A 17,387-nucleotide genomic window follows, 5' to 3' on the forward strand; every position below is an offset into this window, starting at 1 on the left:
ACTATGATGAACAATCTCCATTATCGATTGTCTAAAAGTTTCCTTAGAATAAAAATCAAGAAGCGGGTTTGCTGAGTTTAAAAGTTAGGCACACTTTTAGGGCTTATGATAAAACAATTTACCAAATGGACCTTTAGAAATTTGTTACAAATGTGCTCTCTTGCCAGGGGAAGAGAATTGTCTAAAACATTTAATCAGCAATGCAGCCAGCTATGTTCTTGGGTATAATATTTATTAAGTAGTTACACAGTGTGAATAACTGATACAGTTGGAAAATACTCACGTTCTTTTTGAGGGTCGATTTCAGGTTGGAATGATGGAAACTCATAATATGGTATCTCATGTTTGAATACGGATGTAAGAATATCATCAAGTTCATCAGTGTCTTTCTGTTTTCAAATGAAAAGGAAATATTTCTTAATTCATTTATTTACATAAAAACTTATCCTAGTGCAACACAATAAAAATTATTAGCGGGAGTAAATATTGGCCAATTTTTCTAGTAAGACTGGCACCTCTTTCAAAAAGTACAAAACATTTGGGGCTTGACAAAAACTCAGTTATTTTTAGAAAGATTTTATTTACTCATTAGAGAGAGAGAGAGCACAAGGAGGAGGGAGAAGCAGACTCCCTGCTGAGAAGAGGGGGGCTCCATCCCAGGACCCCGGGGTCATGACCTGAGCTGAAGGCAGACCCTTAACCGACTGGGCCACCCAGGTGCCCCTAAAAAGCAGTTATTAAAACAACAGAAAAATAGATGAAACAAATAAAAGCTTTTGTGTCTGGATGAATAACTTTATTTAAATATTTATTAATTTTACCAAAGCATTACAGCAGATCAATGATAACACTAGAATTTGTTTCAAAAATAAATTCTGTTAAAATACATGTTACATTTTAATAAATGAAGTAATAAAATGGTGAGTCTGGTTCTTCAACTTAAAGATCAGAAATGGTATAGTTTTAAATAGATTATTTCATTTCTGTGTTAAAGTGAGGGAGAATATGCATCTTGGTCTCCCCCTGCCCCCACCTATAGAATAACTATATGTCTACTCTATTTTTCTAAACTGCGCATTTTCGGATGAGCCATGTAGAATCACACTACCGGTGACAAACCTATTACAGACCCACCATTCTTTTAAAATTGTATTTTGTAAGCTATGACTGACCAAATGGACTTGCAGCATAGATAACTGTATCAGAGGAGGGGGGCCAATCAACAAAGCCATTGAGTAGAGAGAGGTTTGTGGAACAAAAGTTCCTAATTAAGATTTTTGTATGATTTCCAAATAAAATTAGACCTATTACCAATACATAGTCACAGAAATTAAACGACTAGATTGAAAAAAAAAAGACATTTATCTTACTCCATTTCTTTCAATAAATCTGCATGCCTTAAATAATAAAGTGGTTTGGGCTTCTCTGGATTTTTGAAAGTCCTCCTTAAAAGTGGGGAGAGAGGATGAAAGTCTTCTCAACTTATAGCTATAGAATGTTAAAACCAACATTGGTCTTCTTAATGCTATGGCTACAGACTATGTGAAGCCATTAACTCTGGAAAAAAAATTTTTTTTTAAGGGAGGAGAGATTTTACAATAAACTCTGCCTTCAAGAAATTCATGGTCTGGTGACTAACATAACATAATAAAAATTATTATTAAAAAATTCATATGGGCAATGAACTGAGTTCTAGGTACTGTGACAGGAAATCTTCATGGGTCAAGTGCAGACAAAAGGGAGGTAGCTCAATTCCACACAGGACGAAATGGTCAGAAAAGGCTTTATAGGAGAGATGAGCTAAATTGAGATTGCCACACATATAAAGAGCATTCTGGACTAAAGCAACAAATTGCATACAGTCATGGAGGTATCATAAAGCATGATCTGGTTAAGGATTTTAGGAATTTCCATAAAACTGCAGAAGAATGAGAGAGAAGGACGTGGGCATTTCAAAAAGTGTTTTGTATATATAATAATAAGTTTGTAATTCATCCTGTGAGCAACAAGGAGTTGTTTAAGTTGTATAATAATTAACATGGAAACGTTTATTATGTGGATTAAATTAGGCTTATTTATATTACTGGCATTATATTTAAACTTTCTGTATACTAATGCTCAAAAAGAATATGTCTTTAGCTATACAAACTAGTGAAAGGGACCATGAAAATATTAAAATCATAACATTAGTTTATACATTTTCTTTAAAAATTGTGCCATTGGCCACGAGTGCTCTGCATAGGCTATTATCTAGTTAATGATATTTCTGTATGAGGAGATAAACTTGGTATTTCTTCCCCAAAGTATACAAGATTTAATACGGACAGACTGGTGCGTCATTGAGTCACCACACTCACGTATAAGTTAGGTCACTCAAAAGAGCAAGAGTTCCCAGTAGGAATCAGAGAAGCACCATGTCTTCCCCTGAGGCACTGTGACGCTTTAATGTGAGAAATGCTACCGCTTATACCACTGAATTTTAAAAATGCAGTAGCAGTGGTTTTAAAATCAGAAGAAGGAAAAAACCTTTTCCATGTAGACAATTATTTAATTAGGAAAGAATATAGATACCTTTTAATATTCCAGCCTACCATAACTAGTTGAATCATGTCTATTTTCCATTTCACAATTATATTATTAGTATTATTCCTACAAAAAAAATGGTATAGGACACAAAACAAATGTGGAAAATCACAGAAATGGCTATTAAAAAAATTCCAGAGCCGGTCCCCTGAGTCGAGCTGAATAGGTACCAGACCAGCCTAAATAACCACGGAATCAGCCTGAGACGCAGGATGATGCATCTGGATCTCTACAAATGAACATCTCCAGCGCTGAGTATTGAGGTACCAAGAGGGGAGCTGTAAACCGTGCACGGATATCGGAAGATAAACGGAAGGGGGAGGGAGCCGCCGCGTTTGGGCGCCGGGAAGCGGCAGCCACCTGCACGGGGGGAGCGGGCGGACACACAGAGGGCACCCGCGAGAGAGCGGACTGAGACCGGTGAGCTGTGAACGCGCGCGCCATCAGGCATCTCCCGGAACACCGGAATCCCGGTGTGCTCACGGGATCCAGACTGAGACCGGGAACTCCCAGAGCGCGCGGGGCAGCTGGCGGCTGGCGGGCCACCTGCACGGGGGAGCGGGCGGACTCGCGGTCGGCACCCGCGAAACAGCAGACTGAGACCCTGAACCGGGTGCGCGCGCCACCAGGCTTCTCACGAAACTCCGGAATCGAGGTGTGCTCACCGGGCATAGACTGAGACCGGGAGACCCGGGAGCGCGCGGGGCGGCCGGTGGCTGGCGGCATTAGAAACACAAAGGACAGAGACGCGCGGGCCTTGGCTGGCGGCATTAGAAACACAAAGGACAGAGACGCGCCGGCCCTGGAAGTGAGGGCAGGGTCGCCGAGTTGGTGCGCACATCCCGGGACGCCGCAGGGTTGAGCAGCACCAACAGTAACAGAGTTAAAGTGGCCAGAACATCAGTGGAGAACGGGCCGCAATCCCTCTGTTCTGCGACAATGCAGCCTCTGCTGCTCTGACCCTCAGAAGAGGCATAGCCGACCGCCAGGGAAAGCCGCCAGAGAACAAAAGCCTGGAAATACCGGCTCAGAGAGTGCCCATCCCCATCCTCCCTCGCAGGGGACACGGAGACTCTAACCAAACAGGGTTGCCTGAGTATCGGCGCGGCAGGCCTCTCCCCCAGAACACAGAAGGCAGGCTGAAAAATCAGGAAGCCCACAACCGGAGGCGCCTGGGTGGCGCCGTCATTGAGCGCCTGTCTCCGGCTTAGGGCGTGATCCCGGCGTTCCGGAAAGGAGTCCCTCATCAGGCTCCTCCGCTGGGAGCCTGCTTCTTCCTCTCTCACTCCCCTGCTTCTGTTTCGTTCTTGCTGACTGTCTGTCTCCCTCTCTCAGATAAGTAAATAAATAAAATCTTTAAAGAAGAAGCCCACATCTCTAAGATCCCTATAAAACAAGGGGCACGGCCTGGGACCCAGTCAATAATTTCGGGCTCTGGAAACCCCGCAACCTCTCTTCATCAGAATGACAAGAAGGAGAAGCCCCCCCCAGCAAAGAAAAGACAGTGAGTCAGTGGCCTCTGCCACAGAAGTAACGGATATGGATGTAACCAAATTATCAGAAATGGAATTCAGAGTAACAATGGTCAAGATAATGAGTAGACTTGAAAAAAGTATTCAGGAAAATATTACTGAGAATATACAATCCCTAAGGGCGGAAATGAGAGCGAATTTGACAGAAATTAAAAATTCTATGAGCCAAATGCAGGCAAAACTAGAGGCTCTGACGGCCAGGGTCACGGAAGCGGAGGAAAGGGTTAGTGAATTGGAGGATGGGTTAATAGAGGAAAAAATAAAAATAGAAGATGGTCTTAAAAAAATCCACGCCCACGAATGTTGGCTACGGGAGATTACTGACTCAACGAAACGATCCAATGTTAGAATCATCGGCATCCCCGAGGGGGTGGAGAAAAACAGAGGTCTAGAAGAGATATTTGAACAAATTGTAGCTGAAAACTTCCCTAATCTAGCAAGGGAAACAAAAATTCGTGTCCAAGAGGCAGAGAGGACCCCTCCCAAGCTCAACCATGACAGACCTACACCACGTCACGTCATAGTGCAATTCGCAAATATGAGATACAAGGAAACAGTATTGAAAGCGGCCAGGGCAAAGAAATTTCTCACGTACCAAGGCAAAGGCATCAGAATTACATCAGACCTGTCTACACAGACCTGGAATGAGAGAAAGGGTTGGGGGAGCATTTTTAAAGCTCTTTCAGAGAAAAACATGCAGCCAAGGATCCTTTATCCAGCAAGGCTGTCATTCAGAATTGATGGAGAAATAAAGACATTTCAGAATCGACAGTCACTAGCCAATTTCGTAACCACGAAACCAGCCCTACAGGAGGTATTACGGGGGGTTCTATAAAAGTAAAAAGGCCCCAAGAGTGATACAAAACAGAAAGTCACAGCCAATACAAAGACTTTACTGACAACATGGCAGAATTAAAAGCATATCTCTCAGTACTCAGCCTGAACATTAATGGTTTAAATTCTGGTTTCAAACGCCACAGGGTTGCAGATTGGATAAAAAGAAATGACCCATCCATTTGCTGTCTACAAGAGACTCATTTCGAACCCAAAGATGCATTCAGACTGAGAGTAAGGGGATGGAGTACCATCTTTCACGCAAATGGACCTCAAAAGAAAGCTGGGGTAGCAATTCTCATATCAGATAAATTGGATTTTAAACTACAGACTATAGTTAGAGATGCAGAAGGGCACTATATTATTCTTAAAGGAAGTATTCAACAAGTGGATATGACAATTATAAATATATATGCCCCCAACAGGGGAGCAGCAAGATACACAAGCCAACTCTTAACCAGAATAAAGAGACATATAGATAAAAATACATTAATAGTAGGGGACCTCAACACTCCACTCTCAGAAATAGACAGAACACCCTGGCAAAAACTAAGCAAAGAATCAAAGGCTTTGAATGCCATACTCGACGAGTTGGACCTCTTAGATATATATAGAACACTACACCCCAGAACCAAAGAATACTCATTCTATTCTAATGCCCATGGAACATTTTCAAGAATAGACCATGTTCTGGGACACAAAACAGGTCTCAGCCGATACCAAAAGATTGAAATTATCCCCTGCATATTCTCAGACCACAACGCTCTGAAATTGGAACTCAACCACAAGGAAAAATTTGGAAGAAACTCAAACACTTGGAGACTAAGAACCATCCTGCTCAGGAACGACTCGATAAACCAGGAAATCAAAAATCAAATTAAACAATTTATGGAGACCAATGAGAATGAAAATACAACAGTCCAAAACCTATGGGACACTGCAAAGGCAGTCCTAAGGGGGAAATACATAGCCATCCAAGCCTCACTCAAAAGAATAGAAAAATCTAAAATGCAGTTTTTATATTCTCACCTCAAGAAGCTGGAACAGCAACAGAGGGACAGGCCTAATCCACGCACAAGGAAGCAGTTGACCAAAATTAAAGCTGAAATCAATCAAGCAGAAACCAGAAGTACAGTAGAGCAGATCAACAGGACTAGAAGCTGGTTCTTGGAGAGAATCAATAAAATTGACAGACCACTGGCAAGACTTATCCAAAAGAAAAGAGAAAGGACCCAGATTATTAAAATTATGAATGAAAAAGGAGAGGTCACGACGAACACCATTGAAATTGGAAGGATTATTAGAAATTTTTATCAACAGCTATATGCCAATAAACTAAGCAATCTGGAAGAGATGGAATCCTTCCTGGAAACCTATAAACTACCAAGATTGAAAAAGGAAGAAATTGATTTCTTAAACAGGCCAATTAATTATGAAGAAATTGAGTCAGTGATAAACAACCTTCCAAATAACAAAACTCCAGGCCCGGACAGTTTTCCTGGGGAATTCTACCAAACATTCAAAGAAGAAATAATACCTATTCTCCTAAAGCTATTTCAAAAAATAGAAACAGAAGGAAAGCTACCAAACTCATTCTATGAGGCCAATATTACCTTGATCCCCAAACCAGGCAAAGACCCCATCAAAAAGGAGAATTACAGACCGATTTCCCTAATGAATATGGACGCCAAAATCCTCAACAAGATACTTGCTAATAGAATCCAACAGTTCATTAAAAGGATTATCCACCACGATCAAGTGGGATTCATACCTGGGATGCAAGCGTGGTTCAATATTCGCAAATCAATCAGCGTGATACATCATATCAACAAGAAAAGACTCAAGAACCATATGATCCTCTCAATCGATGCCGAAAAAGCATTTGACAAAATACAGCATCCTTTCCTGATTAAAACCCTTCAGAGTGTAGGAATAGAAGGTACATTTCTCAATCTCATAAAAGCCATCTATGAAAAGCATACTGCAAATATTATTCTCAATGGGGAAAAGCTGGAAGCCTTTCCCTTAAGATCAGGAACACGACAAGGATGCCCACTCTCGCCACTATTATTCAACATAGTACTAGAAGTCCTTGCAACAGCAATCAGACAACAAAAAGGGATCAAAGGTATTCAAATCGGCAAAGAAGAAGTCAAAATGTCCCTCTTCGCAGACGACATGATACTCTATATGGAAAACCCAAAAGAAGCCACTCCCAAACTATTAGAAGTTATAGAGCAATTCAGTAACGTGGTGGGATACAAAATCAATGCTCAGAAATCAGTTGCATTTCTGTACACGAATAACGAGAACGAAGAAAGAGAAATCAGGGAATCCATCCCATTTACAATAGCACCAAAAACCATACGTTACCTTGGAATTAACTTAACCAGAGACGTAAAGGACCTTTATTCTAGAAACTATAAATCACTCTTAAAAGACATTGAGGAAGACATAAAAAGATGGAAAGATATTCCATGCTCATGGATCGGAAGAATTAACATAGTTAAAATGTCCATGCTACCCAGAGCAATCTACACTTTCAATGCTATCCCGATCAAAATACCGAGAACGTTTTTCAAAGAACTGGAACAAATAGTCCTTAAATTTGTATGGAACCAGAAAAGACCCCGAATCTCCAAGGAACTGTTGAAAAGGAAAAACAAAGCTGGGGGCATCACAATGCCGGATTTCGAGCTGTACTACAAAGCTGTGATCACAAAGACAGCATGGTACTGGCACAAAAACAGACACATAGACCAATGGAACAGAATAGAGAGCCCAGAAATAGACCCTCAGCTCTTTGGGCAACTAATATTTGATAAAGCAGGAGAAAACATCCGGTGGGAAAAAGACAGTCTCTTCAATAAATGGTGCTGGGAAAATTGGACAGCTACATGCAAAAGAATGAAACTTGACCACTATCTCACACCATATACAAAAATAAACTCCAAATGGATGAAAGACCTCGATGTGAGACAGGAATCCATCAAAATTCTAGAGGAGAACATAGGCAGCAACCTCTACGACATCAGCCAAAGCAACCTTTTTCATGACACATCCCCAAAGGCAAGAGAAACAAAAGATAAAATGAATTTATGGGACTTCATCAAGATTAAAAGTTTCTGCACATCCAAGGAAACAGTCAGAAAAACTAAGAGGCAGCCCATGGAATGGGAGAATATATTTGCAAATGACACTACAGATAAAGGACTGGTATCCAAGATCTACAAAGAACTTCTCAAACTCAATACACGAGAAACAAATAAACAAATCAAAAAATGGGCAGAAGAAATGAACAGACACTTTTCCAATGAAGACATACAAATGGCTAACAGACACATGAAAAAATGTTCAAAATCATTAGCCATCAAGGAAATTCAAATCAAAACCACACTGAGATACCACCTTACGCCAGTTAGAATGGCAAAAATAGACAAGGCAAGAAACAACAATTGTTGGAGAGGATGTGGAGAAAGGGGATCCCTCCTACATTGTTGGTGGGAATGCAAGTTGGTACAGCCACTCTGGAAAACCGTGTGGAGGTCCCTTAAAAAGTTAAAAATTGAGCTACCCTATGATCCAGCCATTGCACTACTGGGTGTTTACCCCAAAGATACAGACGTAGTGAAGAGAAGGGCCATATGCACCCCAATGTTCATAGCAGCAATGTCCACAATAGCTAAATCGTGGAAGGAGCCGAGATGCCCTGCAACAGATGACTGGATTAAGAAGTTGTGGTCCATATATACAATGGAATATTACTCAGCTATCAGAAAGAATGAGTTCTCAACATTTGCTACAACATGGACGGCACTGGAGGAGATAATGCTTAGTGAAATAAGTCAAGCAGAGAAAGACAACTATCATATGATTTCTCTCATCTATGGAACATAAGAACTAGAATGATCGGTAGGGGAAGAAAGGGATAAAGAAAGGGGGGGTAATCAGAAGGGGGAATGAAACATGAGAGACTATGGACTATGAGAAACAAACTGAGGGCTACAGAGGGGAGGGGGGTGGGGGAATGGGATAGACCGGTGATGGATAGTAAGGAGGGCACATATTGCATGGTGCACTGGGTGTTATACACAACTAATGAATCATCGAGCCTTACATCGAAAACCGGGGATGTACTGTATGGTGACTAACATAATAAAAAATCATTATTAATAAAAAAAAAATAAAAAAAAATAAAAAAAAATTCCAAAGGGATTTCTCCCTAGAAGATATCCTAACTAGAAAAATCTGATATGAGAAATTATGCTTATTATTAAATTTCAAGGACACAAACAGGCATCCTTTCTAAACAGTGATGTTGAAATTTGAAAATGCCATAAATTTTCCTCTTCTTAAAATAAATTGTGCAGCCTAAAACATACTTAATAAGATTGATACAATGGTTGTTCAAATAAAGAAATTAAAATACAGTAGTCTAACATTCATTCAGCAACACTTGCAACCATCCTAAGATTTTAGTTCTTAAGGAGCAACTTGATGTGAAAATTAGAGTAGAATTATGTTGACACTAGTATTTGGTTATAAGAAAAATTATGTATGTATAAATAATATAAACATATATACATATGCATTTTTGCTTTGCTCTATACATATCAAGAATATTAGAAAAAGAATTCAAAAACGACTAAGCTATGAAATAGACAGATATTACAAAATAATAACAACCTTGTATATATATATACAAATAAATATATGACTCTTTCCAGAATTCTTTCAGTGTCATGTGAGGAAATGTGGGATTGATTAATGTACTTTTAAAAAAATTATTCACATACACATTTATAAATCACAACTCTATCTGAATTTGAAGATATATATATATATATCCTAATAAACAACTTTATTATAATAAGTATTTCTTCCTAAAACAGAAAAATATATAAAATATCTGGGTTTTTTTTTTAAGATTTTATTTATTTATTTGACAGAGACAGGCAGCCAGTGAGAGAGGGAACACAGCAGGGGGAGTGGGAGAGGAAGAAGCAAGCTCCCAGCAGAAGAGCCCGATGTGGGGCTCGATCACAGAACGCTGGGATCTCACCCTGAGCCAAAGGCAGACGCTCAACGACTGTGCCACCCAGGCGCCCCTAAAATATCTGTTTTAAAAGATATTTAGAATTATGGAATTCTACTTCTGAGAAGATGAAGTAGTTGTACTTTGTCTTTTTCTTCTACTTAAATACAACTTAAGTGTCCACATTTCAATAGAAAATCAATTGTCACACCAAGAACCAGGACTAAAAAAAGACAATCAATAAATGTCAATACCAAAAGGGCAAAGATTTTAGAACTATCTGAAAAAGATATTTAAACAGCCATGATAGAAATGTTTCAACAAGCAAATACAATAATTCTTGAAATAAATTTTTTTAAAAAGCTTCAGCAAGGAAATACAAAGTTTCAGCAAAGAAACAGAAGGTATAAAAAAGAATCAATTGGGATTTTTAGAGCTGAAAATCGCAATAATCAAAATAAAACCTCCTGTGGATGGGCTCAACAGCATAATGCAAGGGGCAAAGGAAAGAATCAGTGAACTTGGAGATAGAACAATGAAAGATACTCAATCTCAACAACAGAGGCAAAGAAGACTGAAAAAAACAAAAACAAAAACAGTGTCAGGGACCTGTAAGATTATAACAAAAGATTTAACATTCATGTGATCGGAATCCGAGGAGGAGAGGAGAAAGAGGGTGGGGATGAAAAAGTACACAAAGAAATAACGGCTGATGGGGCGCCTGGGTGGCACAGTGGTTAAGCGTCTGCCTTTGGCTCAGGGCGTGATCCTGGCACTCCAGGATCGAGCCCCACATCAGGCTCCTCCGCTGGGAGCCTGCTTCTTCCTCTCCCACTCCCCCTGCTGGGTTCCCTCTCTCGCTGGCTGTCTCTCTCTCTGTCAAAAAAATAAATGAAATCTTAAAAAAAAAAAAAAAGAAAGAATGACTGATAACTTCCTGAATGTAGCAAGAGATGAACCTACAGATTTAAGAAACTGAGCAAACCATAAACAGGATAAAGTCACAGAACTCCATCCCAAGAAACATCGTAGTTATACTTCTGAACATTAAAGACAAAGAAAAAAATTTGGATGAGAAACAAAACCTTACCCTATAGGATAAAAACAATGAGAAACACAGTAGTAGTAGTAGTAGTAGTAGTAGTAGTAGTAGTAGTAGTAGTAGTAGAAAGAAGCGGCACACTATTTGTCAAAAATTAAAAGAGACCTATTAACCAAGAATCTTATGCCCAGCACAGGCATCCTTTGGGAATGAAGTGGAAATCATAACATTCTCCAATGAAGGAAAAGAGGAGCTCTGTTGCCAGCAGATGTACCCTACAATAGTGGATAAAGGAAGTTCTTTAAACAGTAAGAATATGATTAAAGAAAGAATCTTGGAACATAGAAGAAGAAAGAAAGAACACAGTAAGTAAAAAATATAGGTAAATACAACGGGCTCCCACTTCAAGAACCTAAAAAAGAAAAAAAATAGAACAAGCTCAAAGCAAGCAGAAAGAAGAAAATTATAAATATTATGCAGAAATCAATGAAATAGAAAACATAAAATAGAAAAAAGTCAATGTAACAAAGAGATAATTCTTTTAAAAGATTAGTAAAACCGACAAACCTCTAGCAAGACTGAAGAAAAAAGAAAGAGGATACAAACGACAAATGTCATGGATGTAAGATGAGCTATCACGATAGACCCTGCAGCTATCAAAAAGATAATAAGGAAGTACAATGAACAAGTCCACACACGTAAATTTGACAAGTTAGATGAAATGGACCATTTCCTTGAAAAACACAAACCAAACACAAAAACCATACACATAATCTCTATTATTTCTTACAAATACATATGCATCTACAATTTCTAATAATTACAAGTTTAAATAAATACAAACAAACCAGGAAAAAAATGAACCAGAAAAATAAATAAAAACAAACCAGGAAATATGCATTACACAAAGCTGAATTCCTTGAGAGGAGTACCTATTTACATAGCAGTACCACTTTAAAGTCTGATGTGCCCCTTTCTTAAAAAAGGGGACTCAACACTGCTTGGGCATGATTGCATTGAGAGACTATCCTAAATAGGATTTTAGAACAGTATCATATAATAGAAGCAATGAGGAGATACTTCAGATGTTTGGACTGGTACGAAAGGCCACATGTTGCAGGTGTAATACAAGTCTATACAGTAGACTCAAAAAGTTGAGGTAGTAATTATAACTAAATGTTGGGCATCTAAAATATGCTAGGCTTTACATAATTTGTCTCTAATTTTTGTAACATTCCTGCATGGCAGATTTTTTAAAATGCCTTTTTTTAATAGATGCAATAACTATGGTACAAAAAACTTAGTAACACCCAAAACTGCAGAGCTAGTAAGCGCAACATCAAGGATTTTAACTTATGCCTTTACATTCTAAACACACTGTACTTAATACTACATTCTAGCCATGCAGAAAAGAATAAAATCTGACACTGTTTTTGAGTAAAGACTAAATTATGGTCCCTTAGTTTCATGATGGACACTGCAGTTTCAAATATCATATGTTTAGCCAGAAAGTGGAAGGGAAGGGGCATATACGGAAGAGGGATGGTAAAGAACACTACTGTCAACCACTTCTGTTCTTTTTTTAACCACAACCTAAAAGCTCCAAAGATGTCCCCTTCTGTCTCATTGTCTAAAACTGTCTCACATGACAATCTCTAGCAGCATGGGCGGTTAAAAATGTGAGAATCTGGCCTGTTCAGCTTCACAGCTGAGGCAGGCAAAGAAGAAGGGTTTTAAGCATTGATGATGGGTGAAGAAACCTGTAAGATTGGTCACAGAATAATATTAAAGTAATGTTACAGAGCTGGTAAAGAAAGACAGTAACAGTAAAGTACCTTGATTAGCAAGAGAAAAACCTTGAGTGAAATAACCATAGGAGGGTTGTAAGAGGGTTGTAAAATGTTATAGGAGACAAAGCCCATTAAATGGTTCCATTTTACTCAACCTTTGGTATCTAAAAGGAAAGTCAATGGTTGAACCGAAAACATGTTCTTTTTATTAAACTGTTATGCTTGTTTAACTAGTAAAAAAAAGAAGGTCACTTGTCTGTTCCATTGTTCATAATGTATGCTGTGAAAGTGAGCCAAAATAGCCATTTAAAGGGGAATTTGAGAGCTTACATAACATATCTTAAACAAAATTTCCTTCTGCAGCTTGTAAAGAAAATGGCAGGTAAAGGAACAAAGCAAATACTTGCCGGGGTTATGCAAAGCCTTTTTTTTTTTTCTTAAAATTTATGAGCATTTAACTTTAAGCAGTTAAAGGAATAATCTAAATAAGTGAATAGGGTACAATAAAGGAGATGTTTTTCTTTGTCAAATTAATTTTTCTAAGTTTTGAGTGAGTCAGTTCTTGGAATTTCAACCTGTATCTGACCACAAATGCAAAAGTAAATACGAAAATATAAAACAATGCAGCTTAAAATTTCTTCAAATATGTTATATTTATTATTGGTTCAGTATTCACACAGTTGTGGCATCTTCTTACATAACATGAAAATGATATTATAATGAGAAAAAATGTTTTGAGATCTGAGAAACCTGTGTTGAAATTCCTGCTCCAGGACTCATTAGCTATGGACCTTAACAATACTTAACTGACAAAATTATTTAAGAGTTTAAATGAGTAAATGTGTAAAATCTCCAGTACATATTAATTCCCTTTTCTCTAAATACTATAATGTGAGCTCTCATAACTACCCACGAAATGTCATCAGTGGGCTTTAGAACGGCACAGCAGTCTCTAATGAGGAGACTGCTCCCCAAACTGGCTTTTGCAGCAACTGAAGAAAATAGTTCGTTTTTTCTTTCTAAACTTTTAAATTCAATGGCACATATCTTGTAAATCAATTAGAATATAGGTTTTTCTACTGCAGTACTGAGACCCAAAATGCCAGTGGCTTAAACAAGATGGAAGCCTATTTCTCTTTAACATGAAATTAGGCAGTCTAGGGCTCTAAGGGATCCAGGCTCTTTTTGGTTCACTGCTGTACTTCCTCTTCATGGTCCTAGATGGTTCATACATCACTCCTTTGTCACTGCGACCAGTCAGAAAAAAGTCAGTGAAGGACAGAATCTACCCTTTTTCTAAGGACATGATCAGAGATGTGCACATATCACTTCTATGGACATGCTGCCGGCCATTGGTTAGTTAGTTAGATGGCTGTGCCCAGCTCCAAGGGAGTCAGGAAGTGCAGTATTTACCTGGGCAAGCATGTGCCCAGATAAAAGTTATATTATCATATAAGAAAGGAAAAAGAAATCCTGGGGAACAAATAGAAGCTTCTGCCAGCTCCATCATAAACTTCACAATTTAGGTAAAAGGCAATTTAATAAAGTTAAAAAAATACTTTCCTAGAAGTTGATTGAAGCTTGATTATGCTGAATTTTTCAATATGAACCCTGTTTACATAATGTCAAAAAGTCTCAAAGCTTTAATTTGACCAAACCTGAACAGACTCATGAATAGACAAATTTAATGATATTAATGATGAATCAAACAAAAGACCGAGGTTTTCTTAATACAGGCGTTAGAAAGAGCAGTCATAAGAACCATGATTCCTCTCACCCTCACCTGCCTTTAGCAATCATTTGGTAACAACTTACTGTTAAATATGTAATAAGATAAATTTTAAAACAAAAATTGCACTAACATATCCAGAGAAATGTCTTTCAACAAGACTTCTCTAAACGATGCCATGATTTCCTAAATTTTTGTAATTATTTTTTGAGTTAGTTGAGGTACTAGTTCCCAAGGTAGACTGTTAGAATTGGTTGCATTGTTCTATACTCACTTGGTTTTTCCTTTGTCTTGCCCTTCTTTGCCCTGCTCTTTCTCCTTCAGTCAGAAATAGCACTCCTTCAGTCAACAGTCCAATAACCTGAGCTCTGAAAAAGGGTTGTGCCTGTATTACGGGGAAGCTGGTGGCTGTTGGAATAAGGGGCTCTGACAGCTGGGTCACTTGGGGTTGGGTAGGTAACTTAATGTATAAAATACTTTCACCCTCTCATTCTTTCACCCAAGAAAATAGGTTTTCAGCAGCTGTGTGTCTGTCAGTGTACTTGGCTCTGGAGATGAAAGAGGGAACCAAATAGACAGTATCTCTACCCTAAATGACCTTGGAGTCTAATGAGAGGCAGATATTAATTTGACAAATATTACACTCATGGATGTCGAATTAGAATGTGATCAGTGCTACAAAGAGATACATGGGGAGATGTACAAGGTCAAGGGAGGCTTCACTGAGGAAGAGAAGCTGGAATTAAAATTTGGAGGATAAATTAGAATTAATTAGGGGAAATCAGTGAGGGGAAAGGAGATTGGGAAAGTGTTTCAGTTAGAAAGAGGAGCATAAATAAAGGTCCTGTGGTAGGAGATTAGGAACTAAAAGTCCAGGAACCGGAAGCTGGCTAGTGTGTCTGGAACACACACACAGAGAGAGAGAAATGGGAGTGAGATTAAGCCAGAGAGAAAGCGGACAGTGCCTACAGGGCCACATTGTTCATGTTAAAGATTTTCTTTTTTTAATCCACACAATATTTGGAATCTACTGAAGGGTTTGAGTGGGAGCATCGCCTGCTGAGATCTTTCTTCATAAAAGAAACCCTCAGACTATGGACTTGAGATAAGTAGGTCAGGTGCAAGAACACATGGTGGGGGACCAGTTAGGAGCCCACATAGTTTAGGCAGGAGGAAAAGCAGAGGACTGAGGTGTTAGAAATGGAGGGATGTGGAGAGGAGTGACCAATAGTTAGTAAATAAAACTGATATGGCTTAGTGATGGATTGAATTTGTCAGGTGAGACAACAGAAGGTATTAAGGAGACTCTTATGTTTCTGGTATTTAAATTGGATAGACGATGATGCCTATCCCGAGGCAGAAAGACTGAGCCTTAAAGGAAAAGGACAATTAGATTGTATCTTCTAAGTTAATGAGCTAATCCGCAAGGGAATATTCATCAAGAAAGGAAGAGAGTCTAAGAATCAAACCACTGAAACTGAAACTTTATTTTCTAGATCACAGAAAGAAGAGATTACAAAGGATATTGAGAAGGAAAGGCTAAAGAAGTAGAAGGAAAACCAGAAAGATATGGCTTCATGAAAGCGAAGGAGAAAAAAAAAATCAAGAAAGTGAGTTTGATCAATGGGGTCAGTTGCTGCTGAAAGTCCTAATTGAACAAGAAAATATCCACTGGATTAGTTGTGTGGGACTTGAGCAAAGCTGACGTACTATATTGTTTGTATGCTGCTACTTAAGGTAATAAGGTTGACGGCTAAACGGCTGCCAGGGTGGCGGGGAGGCAGGATTCTTAGAAGTCGAATTTTCCTTGTTAAAGATTTCTTTTACCTCATTTCCTGTGTCTTGGTGCTGTTTACTGTAGAAGCATAGTTCATGAATGCTAAACACAACTTAGAGTTCCCAGATTACATATTTAGTTTATTTCTTTATCTTATTGTTGATACTATATTATTAGTAAAGAGGCCCACAGAATGCATAATGACTTTTTAAAAATGCCAACGAACACATTTTTGCCACAAGGATTTTTCAGTCTTCTAATATCCAAAGGGTTATTGATGATTTGGGATTCATTCCAGGGGCAAATTCTCTAATTTTCTCTAATTGTCTTGTTATGAATAATAGCTATGGAGGAACATTGTTAACTATATTTGACTTGTTCTTTGTTTTCTGGATTGTTTAAAGACACTATTTATGGTTGAAGAAGATCCGAAGCCTTTAAAGAGCTAGAGAGTAAAAACAGAAGGCTGCACTTGAATGAGGTCGCTTACAGGCAGCACTCACACAGACACACAGACATCCTCTGCAAAGGGCAGTCAAAGCCACCCCAGTGACAAGAGGAGAGGGGAATGTAAAAAGCAAAAGAGATAATTTGGGAGAAATAAAAAATGGAGGGAGTATTTATATCCATTGAGTAAGCAGAAACTATAAAGTGGCATTAATAAGATATATTCTAAACAACAGTTAAACATAGGCTAAAATGAATGGGGCCAATATGGATTGAGATGGCTTAGAAAATAGAGAATTAATGGGAACTAAATGTGTGGTTGTGTTCATGGCTAAGTAACTGCACTCAGAAATATTTATTTTTCTCCCCTACAACAGCTGCTATATCTGCTGTTAAAGTTAACCAATTTATTCGTTTTTTCCTAAATAAGTGGATGAAGGTACTAAGTGGTATGTTCCTGTTTGACTCAATGATTGGTAACTGAGCTGAGGATTGTTGTTTGTCTGAACTACCCAAATAAGGCATCCTTAACCATTGCTGAATCGTTATCACAGATGGAGACATGGCACAAAAATGTCACTTATTTTATCAGTAAAATGCAAGCGTCAATAGATCTGC

At 38.5% G+C, this 17,387-nt stretch overlaps 1 protein-coding gene across 2 annotated transcripts in view; it reads right to left on the bottom strand.

Moving 5' to 3' along the window:
* Positions 1 to 17,387, bottom strand: part of BANK1 (B cell scaffold protein with ankyrin repeats 1) — a 284,218-nt gene that overhangs the window by 173,127 nt on the left and 93,704 nt on the right. For both annotated transcript variants that reach the window (XM_045793699.2, XM_087863958.1), the window contains exon 6: positions 284 to 389. In XM_045793699.2, the coding sequence (XP_045649655.2) occupies positions 284 to 389 (106 nt within the window). The remainder of the gene's footprint in view (positions 1 to 283; positions 390 to 17,387) is intronic.

This window comes from Ursus americanus, chromosome 8 (genome assembly GCF_024610735.1).
Source record: "Ursus americanus isolate L20-20 chromosome 8, mUrsAme1.1.p, whole genome shotgun sequence".
Taxonomy (NCBI): Eukaryota; Metazoa; Chordata; class Mammalia; order Carnivora; family Ursidae; genus Ursus; species Ursus americanus.